Consider the following 24178-nt stretch of genomic DNA (forward strand, 5'->3'; position numbering starts at 1 on the left):
GAGGTCAAGTAATGTGATCAAGATTACTAGTCAAAGGACAGAACTAGAATCTAAGCATAGGCACTCTAGCCCCACACTACACTGGACTACTTATTTTTGACTGTGGTCTAAAAAACTAAAGCACCACTGACCTACTGGCTATCCATTCTGTTCCCCAAGGAGGGATGTGCACTTTAGGAAGGATAAGGTGGAGGATATTGGGGCATTATCCCCTCTTCCTGGTACCCCTGAAGTTAGATACATAGACAGTAATCTAGGCTGCTGGTCAAGGCTAGTGCACATAATGCTAGCCATGATTTGTGTTCACTCTACTTGTGAAGGCTGCTAGTTTCTGGAATTATTTCAGTCCAATCTGTAAATGTGGCTTAGTGCTTCAGGGGGCTGGCTGGAGGGAGGCAGACTGCCTTTATTGAACACTTACTACACTGGTGTTATACCCTGCTTCTTCATGGAATCTCCCCACATTCCCATGAAACAAATGACCCTCTACCCAGACTTCATCTCCCCTTTCCCTCTCCTCACTCAGCCATACTGATTTCCCTGCTGTTTCCCTACACACAGGGCATATCCCCACTTTAGGGCTTTTATACTTGCTGGTCCCTCTGCCTGGGACACTTTTCCTCCAGAGAGCCCCTTGGTTTGCCCTGGCACCTCCTTCAAATTTTGCTCCAATGTCACCTTTTCTAAGGAGTTGATCCAGACCACTCTATTTAAAAATCACAGCACTTTCCCCCTTAGCCTGATCCTTTCCATACTCTTATTCACAGCACTCTTGCCAACTAATGAGTACATATATTATTATCTATGTGTGTACAAACACACACAAAGCCCCCAAAGTGGGTGTCTTCTAACATTTTGTGCCCTAGACCCCTCACTTGCCTCATCCTAGTCCCAGCCCTCTGTAATACAGGTTTTTTTTTGTTTTGTTTTTTTTTTTGCTTACAAAAAGCAATTTTCACTCCCATGGGGGCGATATTGCCCCCGTAGAGAATGCATACTCTAGGATTATCTCTGTTTCCTCCTGAAAAGATACAGCTTATAAAAGCAATACTTGCTTGGGTGCACCCTCCTCCCTGAGTCCCACTAATGTCTAGGGTGACTCTGCTATTGGTTGACATGTTCTTTCATGCCAAAGCACCTGTAATTTATAGGTTAGTGTGAGTTTCTTATGGTAGAGTTTTAAGTGCAGAAGCACTTGGTAAGATGGAGGTGAGGGCACTAGGGGTTAGGATATGGAGTTGCTGGTCTCCCTTAGATCACACCACTCTTTGCAAGCTCTCAGTTGAGCAATAACCCCTTGGCATCTTAGTTTAGGTTATCTGGGGGTGCAGAGCCTATGATAAGGACTCAGTAACAAATGGACTCTCCATTCTCCCTTCTCCCCAGCCCTTGCCCCATTATCCCCTCTCCGCAGCCCCTGACACAGAACAATATTTTTTTATATAGCTATGAAATAAACAAGGAGCATGATCTGAAGTGGGAAGGCCAGAGTGGGCTACAGCAATAAATTGGGCAAGACATGATGAGAACTTGAACCTGTGCTTCAAAAGCTGGCATGAAAAGAGAAGTTCAACAGATCCTTCTAAGGTAAGATGAGAGGATCTGGGGGTGGGGGTCATTGGGATGTGGGGGTGAGGGTGATGCAGGATTTAGCTGCCAATGGTTAACCTCTCAAACCCCAGCAGTCCATGTGACATTGCCCTGAATCCCTCAAGTGTGGTAGGAAGGTTAAGAACCTAGACTCTGAAACTCAGACAGCCTAGGTCCAAATCCACCACTTGTTAATTTTGTACAACTTTTGTAACTTTGGGTAATTTACGTAATCCATCTGACACTTCAGTTTCCCATCTAGAAAATAGGGGTGAAGATAATCATAATAGGACATACTTTATAGGTGCTACTATTACAGCATTGAGAAGAATACGCAGTAAATACTGCTCATGTAAGTAATTAGTACAGAGATGTTCTCTCTATTTCTCATTTTCCTAATGACTTTAAAAAAAATGATTTCTCCCTTCTATTGAGCAAGACTGCCACTTCAGTTTCTTTTCTCTTTATATTACTTGTTTCAAACTGCCCTTGGGATTTTCAAAATGCCCTTGGGGTCATTTTGGAAACATGTGAGGAAAGAGGCAGAAGTCAAAGGGTTTCAGATCTGGTGACCATACCTTGTTTCCTAAGTTCTTGTATAAAAGTCAAGACTCAGCAAAGTTTCAGGGAAAAATTGGAAAGCACAGCTGATCATAATGTTATTAGGTTGTCCTCTAGTTGGGTGCACAGTCTCCCTAGGTGCCGGAAGCCAGTTCCAGCATGTCATAATTGCAAGAGTTTCATCAAAAGGTTGATGGAACTTGGGGACTCAACAAGGGTTGAGTCACATATGTTATCACCTGTTGGGAATGGCTAAAGGCATTTCCCTGAACCTGAAAAGGATGATTGTTTGCTGCCAGACTGCTCAGGACATCTTAATCTATATGTTATTGCCTCCTGTTGGCCAAACACCTGAACAGCCGAAGGCAATTCCCCAATCTGACAATGCTTCTGTATGAAATCCTACCCTTTGAAGTGTATATCTCCACCTTGCCTTAGGACAATTTGTGTTAATAAAAAGCAAGGGGTCCCGAGACAAGGAGAACTTGGTTTTCAGCCAAGCTCCTCTCCCCCCTCCCCATATGCCTTTCAAAATTATGTTTCATCTCCGGACTCTTATTTAATCTATGCACAGCCCCTACTCCAGATTCCAGAACCCTTCTAGATGCTGGATCAAGACCACTGGCGTTAAATTGCACCCAATGTCTGGCATTACCTAGGGGTCATAGGCTGGTTTCTAAAAATTAACATTAATTTCTTTTCCAATTATAATAATAATGTAGGTTTACTAGGATGTGGAGAAAATTCTAAACCACAGAACAAATGAAAAATAATAACTTTTAAAAAATAATGTTGGCTTGTTGTATGGATCTTCAGAATATCTTTGGGCCAGTTTGCAGAACAGAAACAACTAAATACAGCCTTGGGAGATGTTAGTATCATGCTTTATTTAGAAGTATTAACAGATACAAAATTGAGCTCATTTGCTTTCTAGTATGTGTGCTGGCTTTGTAATGTAACATCATGGCTAGGCTGAGCTACATTTCCAGAATTCCCTTTTCTGTATGTTTCTGGGAAGTGTGGAACACAAGAGAGCTTCTTGTGGGAAATTTGGGTAGAAGTAAAGTAGCAGCCATTGTGTAGCTCTCACATGTTGACATTTATCAAGTCCTTCATGTCATTAATATGAGGGAGCTAACAGCTTTGGCTTCTCTGACTCCTGGGCCAGGTATGTATTTAATTTTGTGCTGAAGGGCTCAGCTTCTGCAGAAAGGTCACAGGCAATAAGAACTAACACGGTTTTCAGTCTGTTTTGTGGCTACAACTCATGCTTGTGGTTTCAGCTTGTTCTTGCTCTCCCCATCTTATATACATGCTCCCTTCTCTCCTGCCTGCCTTTCATAGATGTCAAGTTCTAGCATCAGATATGAATATAACAGCTTTACAGAGTCTGCTTAACCAGCTTCCACAGTTGTATAAGATCAAATCCCTTTGACAAATGTGTATGTGTGTGTGTGTGTGTGTGTGTCTAGTGATTCTTATTCTGTGATTGAACCCTGACTTGAATGAAATAGAGAAGTTCTGAAGCAATTAGAGCAAATATGAAATAGAAAAGTTCTGAAGCAATTAGAGCAAATAGTTTATAGCCACACTGTTCAATACAGTAGCTACATGTGGCTATTTAAATTTAAAATAATTAAAGTTAAATAAAATTTAAAATTCAGTTCCTCAGTCACTTTTCAAGTGCTCAACAGCACTTGAGCCACATGTGGTTGGTGGCTACTGTATTTGGCAGTATAGCTATCTGACACTTCCACTATCATAAAAAAATTGTATTAGACAGTGATGGTCTCTAGTGATAATGGCTAGTATTTCCTGAATGTTTACAATGTCTCAGATGCATTACAGGCATCTGTTTTACATGCATTAACTCATTTAATCTGCATATAGCTATGAGAGGGGTACTGCTACTTTATAATAAAGAAACTGAAGAACAATGACCTTGTTACAGTCAGAGTTACATGCCATACTGTGAAGGTCCCAGTGGCCTAGGTTGGCACAAAGGGAGTAGGTGGCTCTGGTGGACGCTCCTGCTCTCAAATGACTCTCTTCTGATTGGATAATGAGCATCTCAGCAGTGACCATAATGGACTTTTTCTTCGATTGTGTAGACTTGGTTTCTTATATGATCTCAAAAAAGAAGAGATGCCTATCTCCCTCCCCCCCTCTTCCAACAGCACCATGAGATGTACCAACAACCCTGGTGAAAAAGGGTCACACTCAAATTTATTAATTAAGATAAGGCAAGTTGCTGCAATAAATAAACCTGAAATCTCAGGGGCTTAAAAATGTAGAAGTTTATTTTCCATGTGTAAAGTGCAATCAATAGCCTAGAGTGGAAGGCAGAGTGGGGCAGAGAGAGGGGTATCTGCTCCATACAGTCATTCAGGGACCCAGATTGACAGAGGCCCTGCCATCTTCAACATGAAGATTCCAAGTTTGCTCTGGAGAGCAGCATGCAACAGGCAAACAGTGAGGGGAATTAGGTGGGAGATATTTAATGGCTAGACCTGGAAGTGGCAAACATTGCTTCTGCCCACATCCATTGGCCAGAACTCAGTCACATGGCCACTGATTGCAAAGAAGGCTGAGAAATGTAGTCTTTACGTGTGCTGAAGAAAAAAAAGTTTGGTGAGCTTCCACATCAGATTTAATTTGAATGCTGTGGAGTAATTAATACCCATTAAACTAATAATGGAACAAAATTAATGCTAAAATCACTCTTCCCACCTACTGTTTTCTCCCTTGTTCTTTGTTATGACATTGACAAGGTCAAAAGGCAGGTAATCAATGTGAATCAGAGAAGTCTCTTGCCACTTTGAGAGTAAATATTTTGTGACTTATCTCCCAGGCTTTGTTTGTGACTCATGTCCCAGGCTTTGTTCCCAGCAAACGTCCATATTATGGTTTTGTCATGAACCTCAAGAGTAGGACTCCCACATGATGAACCAGTTTTATAAATAGATACATACTAGTAAAAGGTGCTACAAAAGGCTGGGATTATGGATAGTTATGCTGCATCCTACTTAGTTAGAAATGTAGTATTTCTGAGTTGCCTCTATTTTGAAGCCTAATCTTTGCTGTAGCACTTCTGGGTAGAAGATCCTTAGGCCTTTGTAATGTTTGTGACTCCTGTTCTAATGTCTTCTTATATGTCTTTAGCTTGTCATGAGCCTTGAAAGTCTGATCTGGGATTTCTCACTTTAAATAACATCTAATTCTTGACTTGGTAATCTTTTTCATATGAATAAAATGTGCATGTCCATTTATTTCCAATGGATGAGTGAGTATACCTCCTTAACCAAGCTTTAAATGTGATTAAGAGACTGGGTTCTTGAGAGAGACCAAGTTGGGTTTAAATCCTAGCTCTGTATGGAGTAAGTTTCTAACATTTCTCTGCTTATATTTCTTCATCTGTAAAATGAGGTTGATTACTTTTAATATAATTACATTACATTTATAAAGTATTTTATCACAGTTCCAACAATAAGTTACAATGATTATTAATTCAGACTATATGATTTTGCGTCCCTAGATAAAGTTTACATTTATGTAGTAAACTGTTTTGCATCATGTAAAAAAGATGGTTACTTTCCAATATTTGCATGTATATGATTTTCATTCTGACTATAAAACATTCTTATCTATTCACTAATGCTTGGTTAGTGAGGATATCTATTATAAAACTGTGTTTATCTAATTTAAGTTTCGATAGCTTAGGACCATAGGAAGGACTCTTAGAAAGACCATGGAGTTCCATCTCTTCACATTACATATCAGGAAACTAAGTTCATATAAATCCATTTCAAAGAGGCTTGAAGATGACCTGGTACAATACTATAAATCTAGAAAACTGGCAAAGGTAGTCCCTTATATTACATTTCATTATTTCAAAAATTGTTTATTTACCCACAATAGACAGCATGAAAAATTTAGAGTGTGATGTTTGCTTTGTTTGAAATTACGCCCGTATTGTTTTTCTGCTGCTGATTATACACACTGGATACAGTTATATATGTCTTTGCTCAACACATAAATGGAAAAAATTTTTATCTTCTAGGACTTGGAGTTCATTAGAAGAAAAGATTTACAAAATAGGCCATAAGTAGGGAAAAGACTAGATACCAAGCTAGTCTACAAGTAAGGAAACAAGCTCATAAATGTGAAGGGATTTGCCCAAAATTTATTTATTTATTCCAATTTTTGAAGGCCTACTATATGCCAGACACTGGGCTTATAGCAGGGAATAAAACAAAGCTCATGGGCTCAAATAGTGTTTTATCCTGGCAATATTGTACAACCCACTTGAAAGTGTTAAAATTCTACTTTGAAAAAAATCCTATAACTGAAAATTCTTCAATAATTCAAACTCATCTCCCCATGCCTATACACCAAAACCCAGAATTTGTTAGACTTAATGTGAATTCAATTCACTGTAATAACAAATCATATTTTCTAGTAGGAACAAGGCATAAAAGAAAAGGCTATATAGTTGAAACGCAACACAGTCCTGTGTTCAGTTCTTGTTTATTCAACTAATCAGATAATTGCTTATAATTATAAGCAATTCTAATTTATTCACTAAAGCAAGACTACTGTCCATTTTATATTCTTAATTTCTCTCTTCTTAGAATTTACAAAATTCTATCCTATATCAAATGCTGTAGTAACAAGAGAATGACTTTTACTTTATGCTGTGTGAGTTCCTGAAAGTGAAGAAGAGGAAAGGATAAAGGTCATATAGAATACTGATATTGAAAACTAGCATAATTACCACAGACATCATTGCAAAAGCATCCTCAATTTATCTTGATGGTTTTTTACAGCACTGTGATCTTATAAGAACACAAGACTTCTTACCAAGAGCAATGTATTTCCTTAAAGATGTACCCACATCAAGGTACATTTCAACAGTTGTGTTCTCTTGGCACATCAACTTATTCTAATAGATTACTTTAGGTACTCAATGTCCTCTCCAGAGATCTCCCTCACGCTGCAGGGTTCCAGGGTATCCAGCTGGCATCCACTGCCAAAGGCTGTGTCCAGTGGGCACCATGGTCTGGTTTCTCAGAATCCTACCATGGCCTGGGGTCCCTCTCTTATGGACCCAGGTGTAAACTTTCAGTACTGACTATCTGTCACATCCTCCATGTGGCCCTTGGTCTAAGTTGTCCACACCATCATCTTTGCAGTTCTGTCCCTGTCTCTGGCTCTCAATAAACTTAACCACTAGGGACATGAGGACAATATAGAGTCCCTACCCTGCCACACAAGAGATGAGAAAGACTTAGAGAGAATACCATGTCCAGCCTTCTCTCTACCTAAATACACTGTGCCACCATTTCTCATTTCTATCATTGCCCTGTGCTGATATACAGGATCCTGTGAGGAGTTCTCACCAGTTTTAAGTAGAAAGTGGGACACAATGTTCTCTGCTTCGGTATCACTTCAACCTATCTAGAGCATCTATTATTCCTTGTCACCACTTCTACCTGCCAGTGAAAGGATCAGGGCCCAACAGAAGTGGCCTCATGCCTATGTGTTGGGAGTGAGATTTTGGGGGTTGCAAGATTGGCTGAGGATCAAATCAATGTCATGGTATTTGTAACGTCATCTTTACTGATACAGAATTGAGAGAGAAATGGACCAGCACTGGATTTAGTATTGGAGGACAAAGTCAAATAAGACAGGTGCCCTGCTGCCAAATGGGAGTGGTATTGAGGAGATGGGTAGAAAAAAGTGAAAGGAATTAAGAAGTACAAAATGCCAGTTATAAAAAATAGGGGGATATAAAGTACAGCATAGGGTATATAGTCAATAATATTGTAATAACTATGTATAGTACTAGGTGGGTACTAGAAATATCAGGGGCATCACTTCCTAAGGTATATAAATGTCTAATCACTGTTGTATACCTGAAATTAATTTAATACTATATATCAACTGTAATTGGAAAATAATTTTTTAAAAGATAGGTGTCCTGCCTTTTAGGGTCATATACTCTACTTCCTACAGCTCTAACATGTGCTGCATGAGGAAAAACCAAGACTTAGATGGACAAAGCATGAGAGGGTAAGAGGAAACAAGACAGTGAGGCCTTGGAGAATGGGGAATTATAGAGGAATCTATTACTGGAAATGCCTGCAGCACAGAAAGATCTAGGTCCAGCCCAGAGAAAGAGTATGTTGGGGATTATAGCTTATGAGATCACCAAATTGGCTCACATTTGTAATTGTTTCCAAATGGGGAAGACAATTCTGCAAGAATGAAATTATAACTATCTTCCACTATTATGTCATCTCACCCTCTGGAAAATAGTTGTACCTAAAAGAAGACCTCCTTCAAAGACTTTTCAAAAGAAAGAAAGGAAGAAAGAGAGAGAGAGAGAGAGAGAGAGAGAGAAAGGGAGAGAGGGAGGAAGGAAGGAAGGGAAGGAAAGGAAGTAAGGGAAGGGAGGAAGAGAGGGAGGGAAGGAGGGAGGGAGGGAGGGAGGAAGGAAGGAAGGAAGGAAGGAAGGAAGGAAGGAAGGAAGGAAGGAAGGAAAGAAAGAAAGAGAAAGAAAGAAAGAAAGAAAGAAAGAAAGAAAGAAAGAAAAGAAAGAAAGAGAAAGAAAGAAAGAAAGGAAGGAAGGAAGGAAAGAAGGAAGGAAGGAAGGAAGGAAGGAAGGAAGGAAAGAAAGAAAGAAAGAAAGAAAGAAAGAAAGAAAGAAAGAAAGAAAGAAAGAAAGAAAGAAAGAAAGAAAGAAAGAAAGGCATTGGTATGGTCTGGGAGAGCTAGAGGCTAGATATAAGTATAGTGACCTGCCCATTTGGGCTTCTGGTAAATCAAGAATGACTCCTTTGAACAACACTAAATCACACAACTGGAAGTACTAAATTCTAAGGATTCTCTCTATTGGCCAGTGGCCTAACAAGAGAGGGTCAGACATATCTCTCCTTGCTGTCAAGAGCTATTGAGTCATCTCTCAGGCTTCCAGTGTAAAGCTACTGTGTTTGCAGTCCAGATTCCCCAGAGCCAGGGGGAATGACTGCTCTCTGGCGGCTTACCCCAGGCTCCCTCTTCATCTTCTCCTCATGCCTTAGTGACATGTTCATTCAGTCTTCAGACACTTACTGAGCAGCCTGGTATAGTATAAAGAGTACAGGCTACAGATTCCGATTGGGTATCCTCCAAGCTGTGTGACTCTGGGCAAATCACCTCATCTCTTTGATGCTCAGTTTCTTCATCTGCACACTGAGACTAAAAATACTTGATTTTTATGAGAGTTTTTATGAAGATTAAATGAGATTATGTGCATAAAGTACCTAAAAGGGCCTGGCCTTGAGCACACCCTTAGTGCTCATTCATTTTCCTCCCATTAGTTTCCCACCCACCTCATCAAACCTCCATTCTCCCTTCTCACCTGACACTAACAATGCACTGAAAAGACTCATGATGCCAAGGAAGTACATAATGGCATGATACAAAGTGACAAGTATAAAAAGATATGGATGGGGGGAAAGGAGCACTGGGGAGAGAGATTTAATTCTTCTGAAGAGGTCAGGGCAGGTTTTATAGAGGTAGCGATATTTGACTGGACCTTGGAAAATAGTGTGTTTCCAAATGGGGATGACCCTAGGAATCAGAGGGAGGAAGTAGGGATGTGAGATAAGAAAGGAAGTAAAGTGAATAATGGGTATATTAATGAGCTAGCATAGGTAAACACCAACTCCCATCTCTCACTGTTGTGGAGTGTTAACTCCCTGGTACTTCTGGCTTTTTCTATGCATAGGTTAAACATAGTCCCATGGGCAAAGATCATTCTCAGTCAGAGAGACATGGCAGCCATCAGCATATACAGGTTCTGTCTGTAGGTGACCTCTGGGGTGGGCCAGGGGATATGGACAGGGATATTCATCAAAGACCAGACCTAAGCCATTCTGAACTGAAGAGAACCTGCCTCAGTTCGAAGCTGTTCAGGGAGATGGTGTCTGTGAGCCATCTGGATGATCCAATCTAGCATTCAGTGATTCTCACAATTATGGATTCCCCCATTATTATTAATCTACTAGAGGCCCAGTGCATGAAATTTGTGCACGGGTGTGTGTGTGTGTGTGTGTGTGTGTGTGTGTGTGTGTTCCTCAGCGCAGCCTGCACCCTTTCTAATCTGGGACCCCTTGAGGGACATTCCTCTCACAATCCAGGACTGCTGGCTCCCAACCACTCGCCTGCCTGCCTTCCTAATTGCCCCTAACCACTTCTGCTTGCCAGCCTGATCACGCCCTAACTGCTCCCCTGCCAGCCTGATTGACACCTAATAGCTCCCCTGCCAGCCCGATTGCCCCTAACTGCCCTCCCCTGCTGGCCTGATCACCCCTAACTGCCCTCCCCTGCAGGCCTGGTTGACCCCAACTGCCCTCCCCTGCCAGCCCAGTCACCCCTAACTAGTCACCCCCAACTGCCCTCCCCTGCTGGCCTGGTCACCCCTAACTTTCCTCCCTTGCCAGCCTGGTCGCCCCTAACTGCCCTCCCCTGCCAGCCTGGTTGCTCCTAACTGTCCTCCCCTGCAGGCCTGGTCCCCCCACAACTGCCCTCCCTTTCAGGCCTGGTCCCTCTCAACTGCCCTCCCCTGCCGGCCATCTTGTGTCCACATGGGGGTGGCCATCTTGTGTGTTGGAGTGATGGTCAATTTGCATATTACCTCTTTATTATATAGGATAGGTGCATTACCACCAAGCTACTGAGCCTAGTATAGCAGAGAGGTTAAGATAGTGCAGTACTTAAACACATAAAGATTGGGTCATATGGCCCGAGTTTGAATTGCAGCTCTGCAACTGAAATGATTAATCTAGGGCAACTTGCTTACCTTCTCTGTGCCTCAGTTTCCTCATCTATAAAATGGAGCTAATAATAGTGCCTACTTCAAAGGGTTATTGAGTGAGCTTTAAATGAGTTAGCCTTTTATAAGGGCTCAGAAGAGTGGCTGGGACATGGTAAGTGATATCAAAGTGATTATTAAATAATGAACTCTTAGTGGAAGTTCTGAAAGACAATAAAAAACTTCTATTTAGCCCTTTCTAAATCCCTAAACACTTAATTCCGAAAAACCATTGCATATACAATGTTATATGCTAATTATATGTCAATAAAGCTGGAGGGGAGTGGGAGAAAAATGTTTGTCTTCATGGGGCTTTCTTTTTTTAAGCATAGAGTCTTATAAGAACCCATTGGGGGAGCTCATGGTAGCCCCAGTTTTGAAGAAGAAGAAATAGAGGTTTTGGTGGTCTAGTGGCAAATCAAAATTATGCAAATAGCTGGTGGCATGGGGAAGGCTCTAACCCTAAAGCTCACCACCTTTCTACTATATCATGCTGTCAGCAGTAATATTTTAATTCTTCACTTTGGGCATTCATCAGCATCACCTGGAAGGCTGATTAAAACACAGACTGCTGGGCCCCACCACCAGAGTTTCCAATTCAGCAGGTCTAGAATGAGCCTGACAATCAGCACTTTTAAAAAGCTCCGAGGTGATGCTGATACTGCTTGTCTGGGGCCACACTTTGGGAACCACTGCTTTCAGAAATCAATTCATATGACAATCAGAGCAAGAAATTCAGCCCTGGCTGGTGGCTCACATGCTTGGAGCATAGTCCCATACTCCAAAAGGTTGCAGGTTCAATTCCCAGTCAGGGCACATGCCCAGGTTGTGGGGTGCCTACAGGAGGCAACTGATTGATGTTTCTCTCTTATATTGGTCTCTCACCCCCCCTCCCTGTCTCTAAAAAAAATAGAAAGAAAGAAAGAGAGAGGTGGGGAGGGAGAGAGAGAGAGAGAGAGAGAGAGAGAGAGAGAGAGAGAGAGAGAGAGAGAGAGAGGGAGAGAGAGAGAGAGGAAGGAAGGAAGGAAGGAAGGAAGGAAGGAAGGAAGGAAGGAAGGAAGGAAGGAAGGAAGAAAGAGAAAGAAAGAAAGAAAGAAAGAAAGAAAGAAAGAAAGAAAGAAAGGAAGGAAGAAAGACATTTAGCAGCCTTAAGCATCCATTTAGGTTTTCCCTACTCAGGTTTGTTTCAGAGCTATGCACTTTCTGGTTTACCTGCCGTTTCACCATTTTTAAAAATACTTTTTTAAAAAGACTTGTTTCTACCAAGCAGCTTTCATTTTGATGATTTTCCCCTGCTGTTCCATTTTCATTCCTCATCTACCCCTGTGGTGGAAAAAGCACTGAAACGTGAGACCAACGATCTAGTATCTAGTCTGGCTCCACCACTTCTTAACCAATGATGCCCTGGGGACATTTACTCATCAGTAAAGTAGGGATATTTGATTTTTGTTCTGCCGATCCTACAGCGAGATGATATATATGAGCATAGTTGACATGAATGTCACATGGCCACACCAGAATTTGTATCCCATGATTGATATCTGGAGGAGTGTGCTCTCTCTACCTCTGCCAGTTGTATAGGCAGCAGTTCTCCAAGTGTAATCTCTGAACCAACACTGCCTGGGAGCTTGTTAGAAATGTCAATTCTCAGGTCCCACCCCAGCCCTACTACATTTTGGGAAAGGACCCAGAGATCTGTGTTTTAACAAGCTCTCAAGGTGATTCTCATGCACGTTCCCTGGATTTGTGATTTTGAGCACAAAATTCAGAGGTAGGTACAAATCCTTGCTTAGACACTTCTTTGAGCAAGTTATCTCTCTGAGCCTCAGTTTCTTGATCTAAGAAATGCGGCTAAGACTAGACTCTCCCTTTCATAGAATTGGTTGAGAAGCTTAAGAGAGTGAATGTATGTAAAGCACACAGGGACCTGGCACACTGTAAGCAGTCAGTGCAAGTTTAGCTCTTATCATTTTTAAAATAAACTATTGTGGCTTCTTGACAACATGCCCCAGTGTCTACTTTTGGAAGGACTACCAATTGTGTTTTACCCTGTTGGGAAGTTCTCCATTGATTTTATGTGCATGTATGTGTGTTGTGTGTATGTTTTATTTATGCTATTGTTTGTTGGGAGCTAGTAAATATTTGCTTTAGCCAATGAAGACTCCTTGGTCCTGCTACTTTTTTGAATACGAAAGGTATTTCTCTGTCATTAATAATGCCTTTTTAAATAACATTCCTAGGGAGTGTTTTTTACATTTGCATCGCACTGTATTATTTTGGCAGTTGTACCCATAGATACTGCAGCCCCAGGATTTCTAGCCTTTTTACTGCCTTCCTCAGATAACTTTTCTCCTTGTTTCATAATATACAGATCCTGTTTTCTGAAATATATGCTGCTTCATTTGGCTGATTCTCTACCTCTCTTAAATTTCTATGCAGAAGTATCTTCAAATAGATACTTTAAAAAAAACAAAACAATTAAATACCAGAAACAAACCCTCACATATGTGGCCATTTGTTATTTTACCAAGGTGCCCATATCATTTGATGGGGAAAAGACAGTCTCTTCAACAAATGGTGCTGGGAAAACTGGATATACGCATGCTAAAGAATGAAGTTGGGCCCTTATGTTACACCATATACACAAAATGAACTCAAAGTAGATTAAAGTGTCTAAACATAAGAGCTAAAACTATGCTAAGTGAAATAAGTCAGTCAGAGAAAGATAAATATCACACGATCTCACTCATTTGCGGATTATAATGAACAACATAAACTGATGAACAAAAATAGATTCAGAGACAGAGAAGCATCGATCAGATACTCAAACCTCAGATGGAAGGTAGGGGAGGGTGGGAGTTAGCGGGGAGAGATCAACCAAAAGACTTGTATGCATGCATATAAGCATAACCAATGGACAGAGACAGCAGGGGGGTGAGGGCATGTACGGGAGTGAGGTGGGGGGCAATGGGGGATATGGACACATATGTAATACCTTAATAAAAAATCAATTAAAAAAAGAGCTAAAACTATAAAACTCTTAGAAGAAAACAGAGCGGGAAATCATGACAGTGGACTTGGCTATGATTTCTTAGATATGACAGCAAAAGCACAGGCAACAAAATAAAAATAGATAAATTGGGCTTCATCAAAATTAAAAACTTTTGTGCATCAGAGGACACTATTAAGAGAGTGAAAAAGACAACCCACAGAATAGGAGAAAATACTTGTAAATCATAGATCTGATAAAGGATTAATATCCAGAATATATACAGAACTCCTAAAACTCAACAACAAAAAACCCCCAACAGCCCAATTAAGAAATGGGCCAAAGATTTGAAGAAATTTCTCCAAAAGAGATATACAAATGGTTAATAAGAATATGAAAGATGATCAACATCACTAATAATTAAGGAAATGCAAGTCAAAACCACAATGATATACCATTTCACACCCATTATCAAAACAACAGAAAATAACAAGTGATGGTGAAGATATAGAGAAACTGGAATCCTTGTGTCTTGCTGGTAGGAATGTAAAATGGTACAGCCACTGTCCAAAACAGTTTGGTAGATTCTCAAAAAGTAAAACAGGGAACTACCAAATAACCCTGCAATTCCACTAATATATATATCTCCGAAAGAATTGAAAGCAGGGACTCAAACAGATACTTGTACACCAATGTTCAAGGTATTATTTACAATAGCCAAAGTTGGAAATAATCCAAATGTCCATCAACAATGAATGGGTAAACAAAATGTAGAGTATTATTCAGCCTTTAAAAAGAATGAAATTTTGATACATGCTACAATATGGATGAACATGAGAAACATTATACTAAGTAAAATAAGTCAGACACAAAAGAATAAATATTGTATGATTCCACTGATACGGCAAATTCATAGCAACAGAAAGAATAGAGGTTATCAGAGACTGGGAGAAGGGGGAATGGGAAGTTATTGTTTAATGGGTATAGAGTTTCTATTTGAGATGATGAAAATGTTCTGGAAATGAACAGTGGTGATGTGTGCACAAAATTGCAAATATATTTAATGCCAGTGGTTTGTATACTTTAAATGTTTAAAATGGTAAGTTTTATGTTATGTTTATTTTACCACAGTAAGAAATTCTTAAATAAACACACACATGCATACAGACCAATGAAGGAAAACAAGTACCTTACCTTCCAGGGATGTAGCCAAAACAACATGAAGATGAATGACAAGGAATATCTTGAATATCAGTAAAAGTTCTTCAGATCTGCCAACATGGCCACACTGCCCGCCAGAGAAAAACATCCTGGAATAAAATAAGGGGAAAATATATCATCACATCTTGCCATAATCACAACAAAGCAATACCAAAAGGTCACGTCTTCAACCAGGCAAACTGCAATCCTGCTTCCTTTAAATAACTAGAGTTATAAATCATTGGCAATGCCAGGTGGCCACTGGCTACAAAAAAAGCAAAACCTATGTTTATTATAGGAGGACCACCCAATGGGATATTATATTATGTTAAAAATGACAAGCAAGGTTGACCATGTGGATTTATGGAAATCATCAACACATGCAAAATATCAAGAAGAAATTAAAAACCAAAATACTGCATATATAGGGTGTCCGCCAAAAAATGTATACACACACTTCATTTTTTAAAATATATTTTATTGGTTTCAGAGAGGAATGGAGAGAGAGAGGGAGAGAGAAACATCAATGATGAGACAGAATCATTGATTAGTTGCCTCCTGCATGCCCCACACTGGAGATGGAGCCTGCAACCAGGGCACATGCCCTAATGGGTAATTAAACTGTGACCTCCTGGTTCACAGGTTGACGCTCAATGAGCCATGCTGGCTGGGCTGTATACACATACTTTAAATTATTATAAAGGCAGTGTTTATTAAAATACATTTCATTTTCAAAATTGAGCTATAAGCTGGTAAAGTGTGTATACATTTTTTGGGACATCCTCTATAATTATTACCAAATAAAAGCTAGTTAAAAACTATGCTAAGAATTAGAAGGGATCACAGAATCTTACAAATAATCTACTCCTATTTATGTCTTAGATTATAAAAGGATGGGTACATTGCATTTCCTCTTAATTACATATTAGTTCATTATTATTGCTTCCATTTTTAGTAGTCAAGAGGACAGTCAACATTTTTAAAAAAAGCAAAGTTTACATCAGAACTGAATCTAAAAACTTCATTTACCAGTCATTTATTCATTCATTCAACAGATATTTATTGAAGGCCAACATTCATCAGATGAGATGTGAGGTCTGAATAGGAGTTAACTAGATGAGATAGATGTGGTGGAGGTAGGAGAGAGGCTTAGGGGAGCTAGGCACACAGAATTAGAATTGCAAATGCTAAGTCTGTGTCTGTTCCTTTCACAGCAGGAGGCAATGACAGCCCAATGAGAAGGCTTCCTCTATGTGACCACAGGGGAAGTGGCTGGGACAGTCCAGGCTGTGTGTTCTCAGCTGGTAGAGCTCCAGGCCACAGGGCACCCATGAACCCTGCCAACTCTGCCTTCTACCAAATTAAGATAGAGTGTGTGTGTGCAGCAGTGAAGACTAAAGAGAGGAATTCACAGGTCCTGGCCACTCAATGTCTGAGTGACATTGGACAGGTTATGTACAATGGCCAAGATTCCCCATTTAGCAAATTGTAATAAGAGCACAAACCTACCTGATAGTGTTCTTGTATTGAGTAAACAAGAAATCCTTGCATAATGGCTGGTACCGTGAAGGCACTATAAATGCTAGTTGTACTCTTCACTCATTCAGTCCAATAATATTTATTTTGCACCTAGTATGTACAGGGTCAAAGAGTGCAGGGATTATAGGGTTGAGGGCATAGAAAGATTGGGATAAATCACAAATTCTTAGTCTCAAAGAAAAGTGGGCAATTTTTAAGAATCCTATAATTTATAGCCATCACCAGTACCAGGGTGGTTATACTTTCCTGGTCTCAGACCAGGAGGTAAATCCTTCTTCCAAAGAGGGCTTACATGTTTTAAATCAATACATTGTTACATATTAATCTCTATATATAATCTCTATATATAAAAGCCTGATATGCAGATTGTCCCCTTGAGAGTTTGACCAGGAGACCAAGAGTTCAATCGCTCGCTATGACATGTGCTGACCACCAGGGGGCGATGCAGAACAAAGGAAGGCCCTGGCTGGCAGCTGGAAGGAAGGCCCTTATTGGCCCTGATCGTGGGCCAGGCCAAGGGACCCTACCCGTACAAGAATTTCATGCACCAGGCCTCTAGTATATTAATAATATACTACATTAATATATTGTAAACTGCCTGCGGTTTGTTGTTCCTCTTCAGCACTTTTATCCTCTCTCTGTTCATAATGGCATATTATTGATCTTCCCAAATGAGTCACTCAAAAGAGAATGCTAATATAATTGTGCAAAAATGTAGCAATGTCTCTCTGGAGGAAAATGTGTCTGCTACAGCTACACACAATATTGATGAATCTTAGACATAAAAGAATGCACATTGTACATGATTCCATTCATATGAGGAACAAACGCAGACAAAACTAATCGATGGAGTAGGAAGTTGGAAGAGTTATCCTTGGAAGAGGGAGGGGGTGTAATAATTAGGAGTGGGCACAAGGGGGCTTCTGTTACATGGATGTGTTCAGTCCCTGAAATTCACTGAATTGTACACTTACATGTATATCATAAAAAGCTTCATTTAAAAATTAAAAATATTTATATCTTATTTCTGAACTCAGTTCCCCTGAGAATTTGTTTCATGAGAGAGAGAGAGAGAGAGAGAGAGAGAGAGAGTGAGAGAGAGAGAAATATCTATGTGAGAGAGAACATTGATCATTGCCTTCTGTACTTGCCCCGACCAGGGATCAAACCCACAATCTAGGTATGTGCTCTGACGGGGAATCAAATCCACAACTTTTCAGTATATGAGCTGACACTCCAATGAACTGAGCTACACTGGCCAGGGCTGCAAACACATTCTTGAGTTTTGCCAACTCCTAGGGTAGGATCTAAGTGGCATATAAAATATTGTCAGTTAAATTAGTCATGGTACACAGTGACTAGTTATTATGGGCTAGAGCTTGGGCCTCTGATCAAAATAAACCTTTCATTGAAGAGAGCTTGTACTCCACTCTCAAATGAGAGCAGGAAATGCCAGAATGAAGGGTGATTCCAGCCATCATCCTGAAAAGAGAATAAGGATCATGAAGAGCATAGTACAGCCCGGCCGGCATGGCTCAGTGGTTGAGCATCGGCCTATGAAATAGGAGGTCACAGTTTGATTCCCAGTTTGATGCCCAGGTTGCGGGCTCAATCCCCAGTGTGGGGCGTGCAGGAGACAGCAAATCAATCATTCTCTTTCACCATTGATGTTTCTATCTCCCTCTTCCTCTCCCTTGCTCTTTGAAATCAATAAAAATATATTAAAAGAAAGAGCTTAGTAAAGACCAGGCATCATTGAAAAGATTGCTTTCAGTTGTTAAGCTTGAAATATGTTTCCTTAAAGCTGAATATATACTTCATAATCAGAGAAGTTTTATGGTATTTGAAGTAATATAGCTTCTATTGCCTTTTGCATAAACTAGAGAACATCCTGTTAGGTCATAAGATTCCTAGGATCTTTGATCAAAGAGAAAAATCTGTGGCTTTTTAAACTCTTACTCATTATACATTTAAGACATTTTAATCTTTTCAGCTAGAACTTTTCTTCATCTTCTGGTGCAGGTTGTATTAACTCAATGCTATCTAGGTAATCAATAAAAATGATTTGAATAGTTACTGGTTCTTAGCAAATTTTTAAGGAGCTAAGGACGGCTGGTGAGATAGTATCAATTACAGAGAAAACTATTTGCTAGCATTTAAATAGTGAAATCTAGACCTTGACACTGGACAACTTCTTATTAAAGATTATCCCAGAATTATCTTGGTCCAGGGCCCCCTTTTATGGTTGTGGACTCTTATGTAAGTGGCAACCTCTAGGATTGCATAGTGCACAAGCTACATGACTGTATGCCATGGCCCTGCTTGTAACATTCTAAGAAATTGTTCTAGATCTCTTCAATTTTATTTTAAATAGTATCACTATCATATTTTTAAAATCTGTATCATCAGTGTAAGCTTGAATGGCAATGAATGATAAATCTATCCTTAGATATAGACTAAAGGATAAGATTAAAAGGGGAAAATAATTTGATAACATTGTAGGATAGGTCTGGGTGAGATTTACTCTGTTACCTCTAGTCAACTGGCATACTTTGATTATACCATGGCTGCTATGATGAATGCAATGATCAATATTTTTACTTGAATAATAAGACATATGATAATTGTTCCCTAAGTTTTCTAAAAAAAATTTATGCCTTTGAGTTATTTACATTGAGTCTTAAGTGTTGGCTAGCAACACTAGCACAAGGGGAAATGAAAAAGGGAGATGACTGAAGAGGTTCTCAGTGCAGGTAAAGCAAGAACTAAAAGGTGAAAAAGCAATTAAGTTGGATCATTCAACTGTCAAAGAAGTCAGAGGAATTCAGAGTTGTTTTAGATTTTTTTAGAGTCTTTGGTTTCATTACTTTTTTAAAAGAATCAGGAAACTTAGTAAAAGCATAATTAAATTTTGATTGAGCTCTTAAGACCCTGATACAGCAAATATCTCAGAAAAAAAATGTCTTCAGTGTTCCAGGAATATGTTAGGTTCAATTATTTTGACCAAACCTTCTGCTAAAGACAATAAAAAAGCATTTTCTTAAACATATCAAAGACTTGACAAGATAGAAAAGAATCACCAGGCCAAAGGTGAAGTCAAAGCAGGAACTCAGAAGGGTAATTTATGCAAAGGAGCTGCTTTTGCCTGAGGGTATGAATCTACTGAGGCAAACTTGAGCTCCAGATATGAAATACAAAAGAAAAGTTCAAAGACATGAAGAAAAGTTTAACATGTACTTAAATAAAATTCAAAGAGGAGAGGATGGGGCAGAGTCAGTGTTTGAAATGATAATAACTGAATGACCCCAAACTAGTGAAAAACACCTACCCACAGATTCAGGAAGCCCAAATAATCTCTACAATAAATAAAAGAGATCTACAGCTAGTGAGATTGAAAAAAAAATCTTGAAAGTAGCCAGAGAAAACAAGACAGTTAATCTTCAAAGGACTGAATGTTAGACAGACAGCTATTTTCTCAGAAGCAACAATGGAAGCCAGAAAACAAACAAAATTGTTACATTGTTCATTGCCTTCAAATCTTTACTGAAATAAATCCTAAAGGATATATTCAGGCAAAAGTTGTAAGATATGAGATGCAATAAGGAATAAAGAACAAAGAAAGTGGTTAGTATGTGACCAGGCCCATTCCTAACATTTGTAATACACAGCTCAGAATTTAAAAGGAGGTCCAGTTTGCCCTTATCCTTCCATTGAGCCTCCTTCTCAAACTACAAGAGGCCTTGTGCATGTATGAATACCCCAATCCGCATATTCAAACCCACCTATCTCCTAAAAGCAGTGTCATCCTTTGTACACCTGGCAACATGGCTTGCCCTGGGTAAGAGGCCTGCAGGTCCTGGAAATAGGTACATAATGTTTGGATAGGGAATTCTAGGGTCCTGGATTCCCAGAGCAAGATCTAGAAGCAAGGGTTAGGAGAGAGGGAAGCAGGCTCCAGGTGGGAATGTCTTCTTTGTCTCACAGAATTTTCACCCTCTAGAGAGGTGTATGACTAGGAAAGGGCCAGAGGACCTAAAAAAACATGAGACACAGGCCAGAGACCCCCATTGCCCAGAGCTAAGGATGGCACTATATATTGGTATATCCAAATTAACTGACCATATAAAACAACTATAATTATAAAAGGGTAATATGCTAATTAGACTGGATGTCCTTCCAGACGTCCTCCCTTCCGGACAAAGCTGCAGCGGGCAGGGGCCGCGGCAGTGGCTCTTGCACAAATTTCACACATTGGGCCTCTAGTCTATATAATAAAAGCCTAAGCGACCGTTCGCTGTGACGCACACTGACCACCAGGAGGCACACGCTCAATGCAGGAGCTCACCCCTGGTGGTCAGTGCGCTCCCACAGGGGGAGCGCTGCTCAGCCAGAAGCCGAGCTCATGACTGGCAGGTGCAGTGGCGGTGGCGGGAGCCTCTCCCACCTCCACAGCAGCACTAAGGAGCAGCAAGCAGAGCAGTAAGGAGCAGTGAGCAGGCAGACAGTAAGGACCAAGGGGTCCCGGCCTGCAAGAGGGTGCAGGCCGGGCTGAGGGACCCCCCCCCCCAACCAAGGGCACAAATTTCGTGCACTGGGCCTCTAGTTAATAATAATATCTTATAGGGATAACTGAAACATGATAGAATAAAAATATGACAACTATATATAAATGTATACTAGGTGTACCAGTTAATAATGGCAGATTTTATAATCAAAGAAAACATGATAATTTCAAGAGAAACATCAAAAGTGCTTTATTCAAAGTAATGTCCATCGCTAGCTACACATATAAGAAATAATATATGTCAATTAGGAAATGAAAAATAAAATTAGTTTTCTAGGATCTTTGTATTATCTTAGAAGAGACTAAAGGTACTGATTATCTTTTGACATTGTAATCTCTATAGTAGCTACTAAAAAATAGAAGTGAACTATATAATTTTCTAACTAATGGAGGAGGGGAAATGGTTCTTAGAATATTTAGTCAATCTGAAAGAAGGGAAGAAAAAATAAAGAATGGTTAGAAAAATAGAAGATGGTAAATTTAAACAATAAAAATCAATGATTCATTAAATATAAATGGACTAAATTATTCAGTTAAAAGGCAAAATTATCAGACTGGAAAAAATACAAAATCCAACTATATATGCTAAATATGATATTTACAAAGACACAGCTAGAACGTGATACAGAAAGTTGGAAAATAAAAAGATGGAAAAGATATGCAATGCCAATATTAATAAAAAGAAAATTAATACGTTTATACTAATATCAGACAAATTATATTTTAAACCATTACCTATAAATCAAATGGTTCATTCATAAAAGGTTCAATTCAATGGGAGCTGAACAAATTTACATGTGAATGCAACTAATAATATAACCTCACATACACAAAGCAGTATTTTTGACAGAAATCAAGGAGAAAGAGAAAAAAATCACAATCATATTGAGAGATATTCATGCATCTGTATCAGCAATAGATAAAATTCAAACTGAAAAGTCACCAAAGATATATAATATTTCAATATTTAGCCAACTTGACTTAAAGCCCATGGAGTACATAATCATTTTAAGTGCACATGGAATATTTATGAAAGCCAACCAAGCCAAAAAGGAGTTTCAAAAATGTTTCACAGAATTGGAAAAAGAAAAGGAGAACGTTCTCTGACCACAACACAATCAAGTTGTCACATCAAATAGTTAAATTGTTATTAAACAAATAACTTAGGTGTCAAAGAAGAAGTCATAACATATATTATAAAATATTTGACTTGATCAATAATAACACCACCATAATCAAGACATGGGGATAGAGCTAATGATCTTTAGAGTGAAATTTATATTTTAAATGTACATATTAGAAAAAGAGAATGGCTTAAAATTAATAAGTTAAGCTCCTTCTCAGGAAGATTTAAAAATAACAGCAAAATAAACCCAAAGGAGAAGAAATTAAATAATAAAAATAAAAGCATGAAATAATGATATAGGGAAAAAACATAAAACAACAAAGGTTATTAACAAAGCCAAGGTTGTTCTTTGTAAAGAGGAGGGGAGGAAGGAAGGAGGGAAAGAGAGGGATGAAAATAAAGTGTAAACAAATAACCAATAGAACGAATTTCAAAAGCAACTTAACTGAAGATGCTATAAAAAATGATAAAAGACTCTTAGGGACAACTTTATTAATGTTGGAACCTAGATAAAAATGGGCAAATTCTTAGAAAAATATAACTTACCAAGAAGTAATCAAGAAGAAAGAGTAAACCTGAATAGACATATAACCATTAAAAGTCTCAAAATTTTCCCCACAAAGAAAACTACAGGCCCAGACGTTTTCACATTTGCTCTATCGAATACTTAAAGAATAAGAATTCCAATCTCACAAGAACTCAAAAACTAGAGAAAGAGCATAGCCTAACTCATTTTTACCAGGCTAGCATAACCCTGGTGCCAAAACCTGACAAGGAAAGTCCTCACAGTTTTACCCGTTTTATAAATCAAATGAGACTATTTACAAAATTCTCTGGAATGCTCACAAAAATGTCTAGCAGCAATTTTGAATCTTGTAAATTGGGGTAATTTGAATAAATATAGGACAAAATGAATTATTTTGAACTTCAACAACAACATTTTTGGAAGATCAAGTCACCAAGAACTAAAGCCAACAATGCTGTAGTAAGGTAAATGGCATCCCATATGAAAGAAAACACACACACACACACACACACACACACACCACAAAAACAAACAAACCCACAAAACAATGTCCTAAAGACGACAGAAACTGAGTTAACTGGTAAGTGCTGGATATGAACTCCCAAATGGCAGCTTTGTATATAATTTGTCATAGCACAAAGTAAAGTCAATGGTGAACTAGACAGGATGATTGTAATATAAAGCTTTCACATCTCTAGAAGCAAATGGAAGGAAAATTATTTGTTTGGTCTTTACAGTGCAAAATGATTTTCTTAATTAGCATTAAGTGCTTTCTAAAGGGAAAAAGTAGTTTTACTCAATAAAACAAGTGAATCAGTATCAGACATCAAGATTAGAAGTAAATTATGCCATTAAAGTAAATAAATATTCATAAAACCTTGTGAAAGGTGTTATATTCTTCAACTCCCTTGCTTATCTCCAAATTTCCCCTACTTGCAATCTCCCATCCTCATGGTTACCCATGTGTGAATTACCCAAGGCAAAATGAAAGCCTACTTTATCTCTCTCCCTTCACTCTTCAGGATCCTCTCCCAATGTTCATAGTAAATGTGTTCAACAACACAAACAAGCAGAATAGCATAGGATACAAGACCATGAATGGTAGAGCCATATGCCTTTCTTCAAATCCAAGCTCCACCACTTACAGTGTAACCTTGGCCTGTTCCTTAACCTCTCTGGACCTAAATTCTTCATCTGAAACAGTGGAGGTAATGACTGGATCTACC

At 39.2% G+C, this 24178-nt stretch overlaps 1 protein-coding gene across 1 annotated transcript in view; it reads right to left on the bottom strand.

Moving 5' to 3' along the window:
- ADGRG2 (adhesion G protein-coupled receptor G2) overlaps positions 1 to 24178 on the bottom strand; it is a 121583-nt gene that overhangs the window by 62051 nt on the left and 35354 nt on the right. The window contains exon 3 of the mRNA XM_080653297.1: positions 15192 to 15307. Within this exon, the coding sequence (XP_080509423.1) occupies positions 15192 to 15306 (115 nt within the window). The 5' untranslated portion in view covers position 15307. The remainder of the gene's footprint in view (positions 1 to 15191; positions 15308 to 24178) is intronic.

The sequence above is a fragment of the Plecotus auritus genome (assembly GCF_963455305.1).
Source record: "Plecotus auritus genome assembly, chromosome: X".
Lineage (NCBI taxonomy): Eukaryota > Metazoa > Chordata > Mammalia > Chiroptera > Vespertilionidae > Plecotus > Plecotus auritus.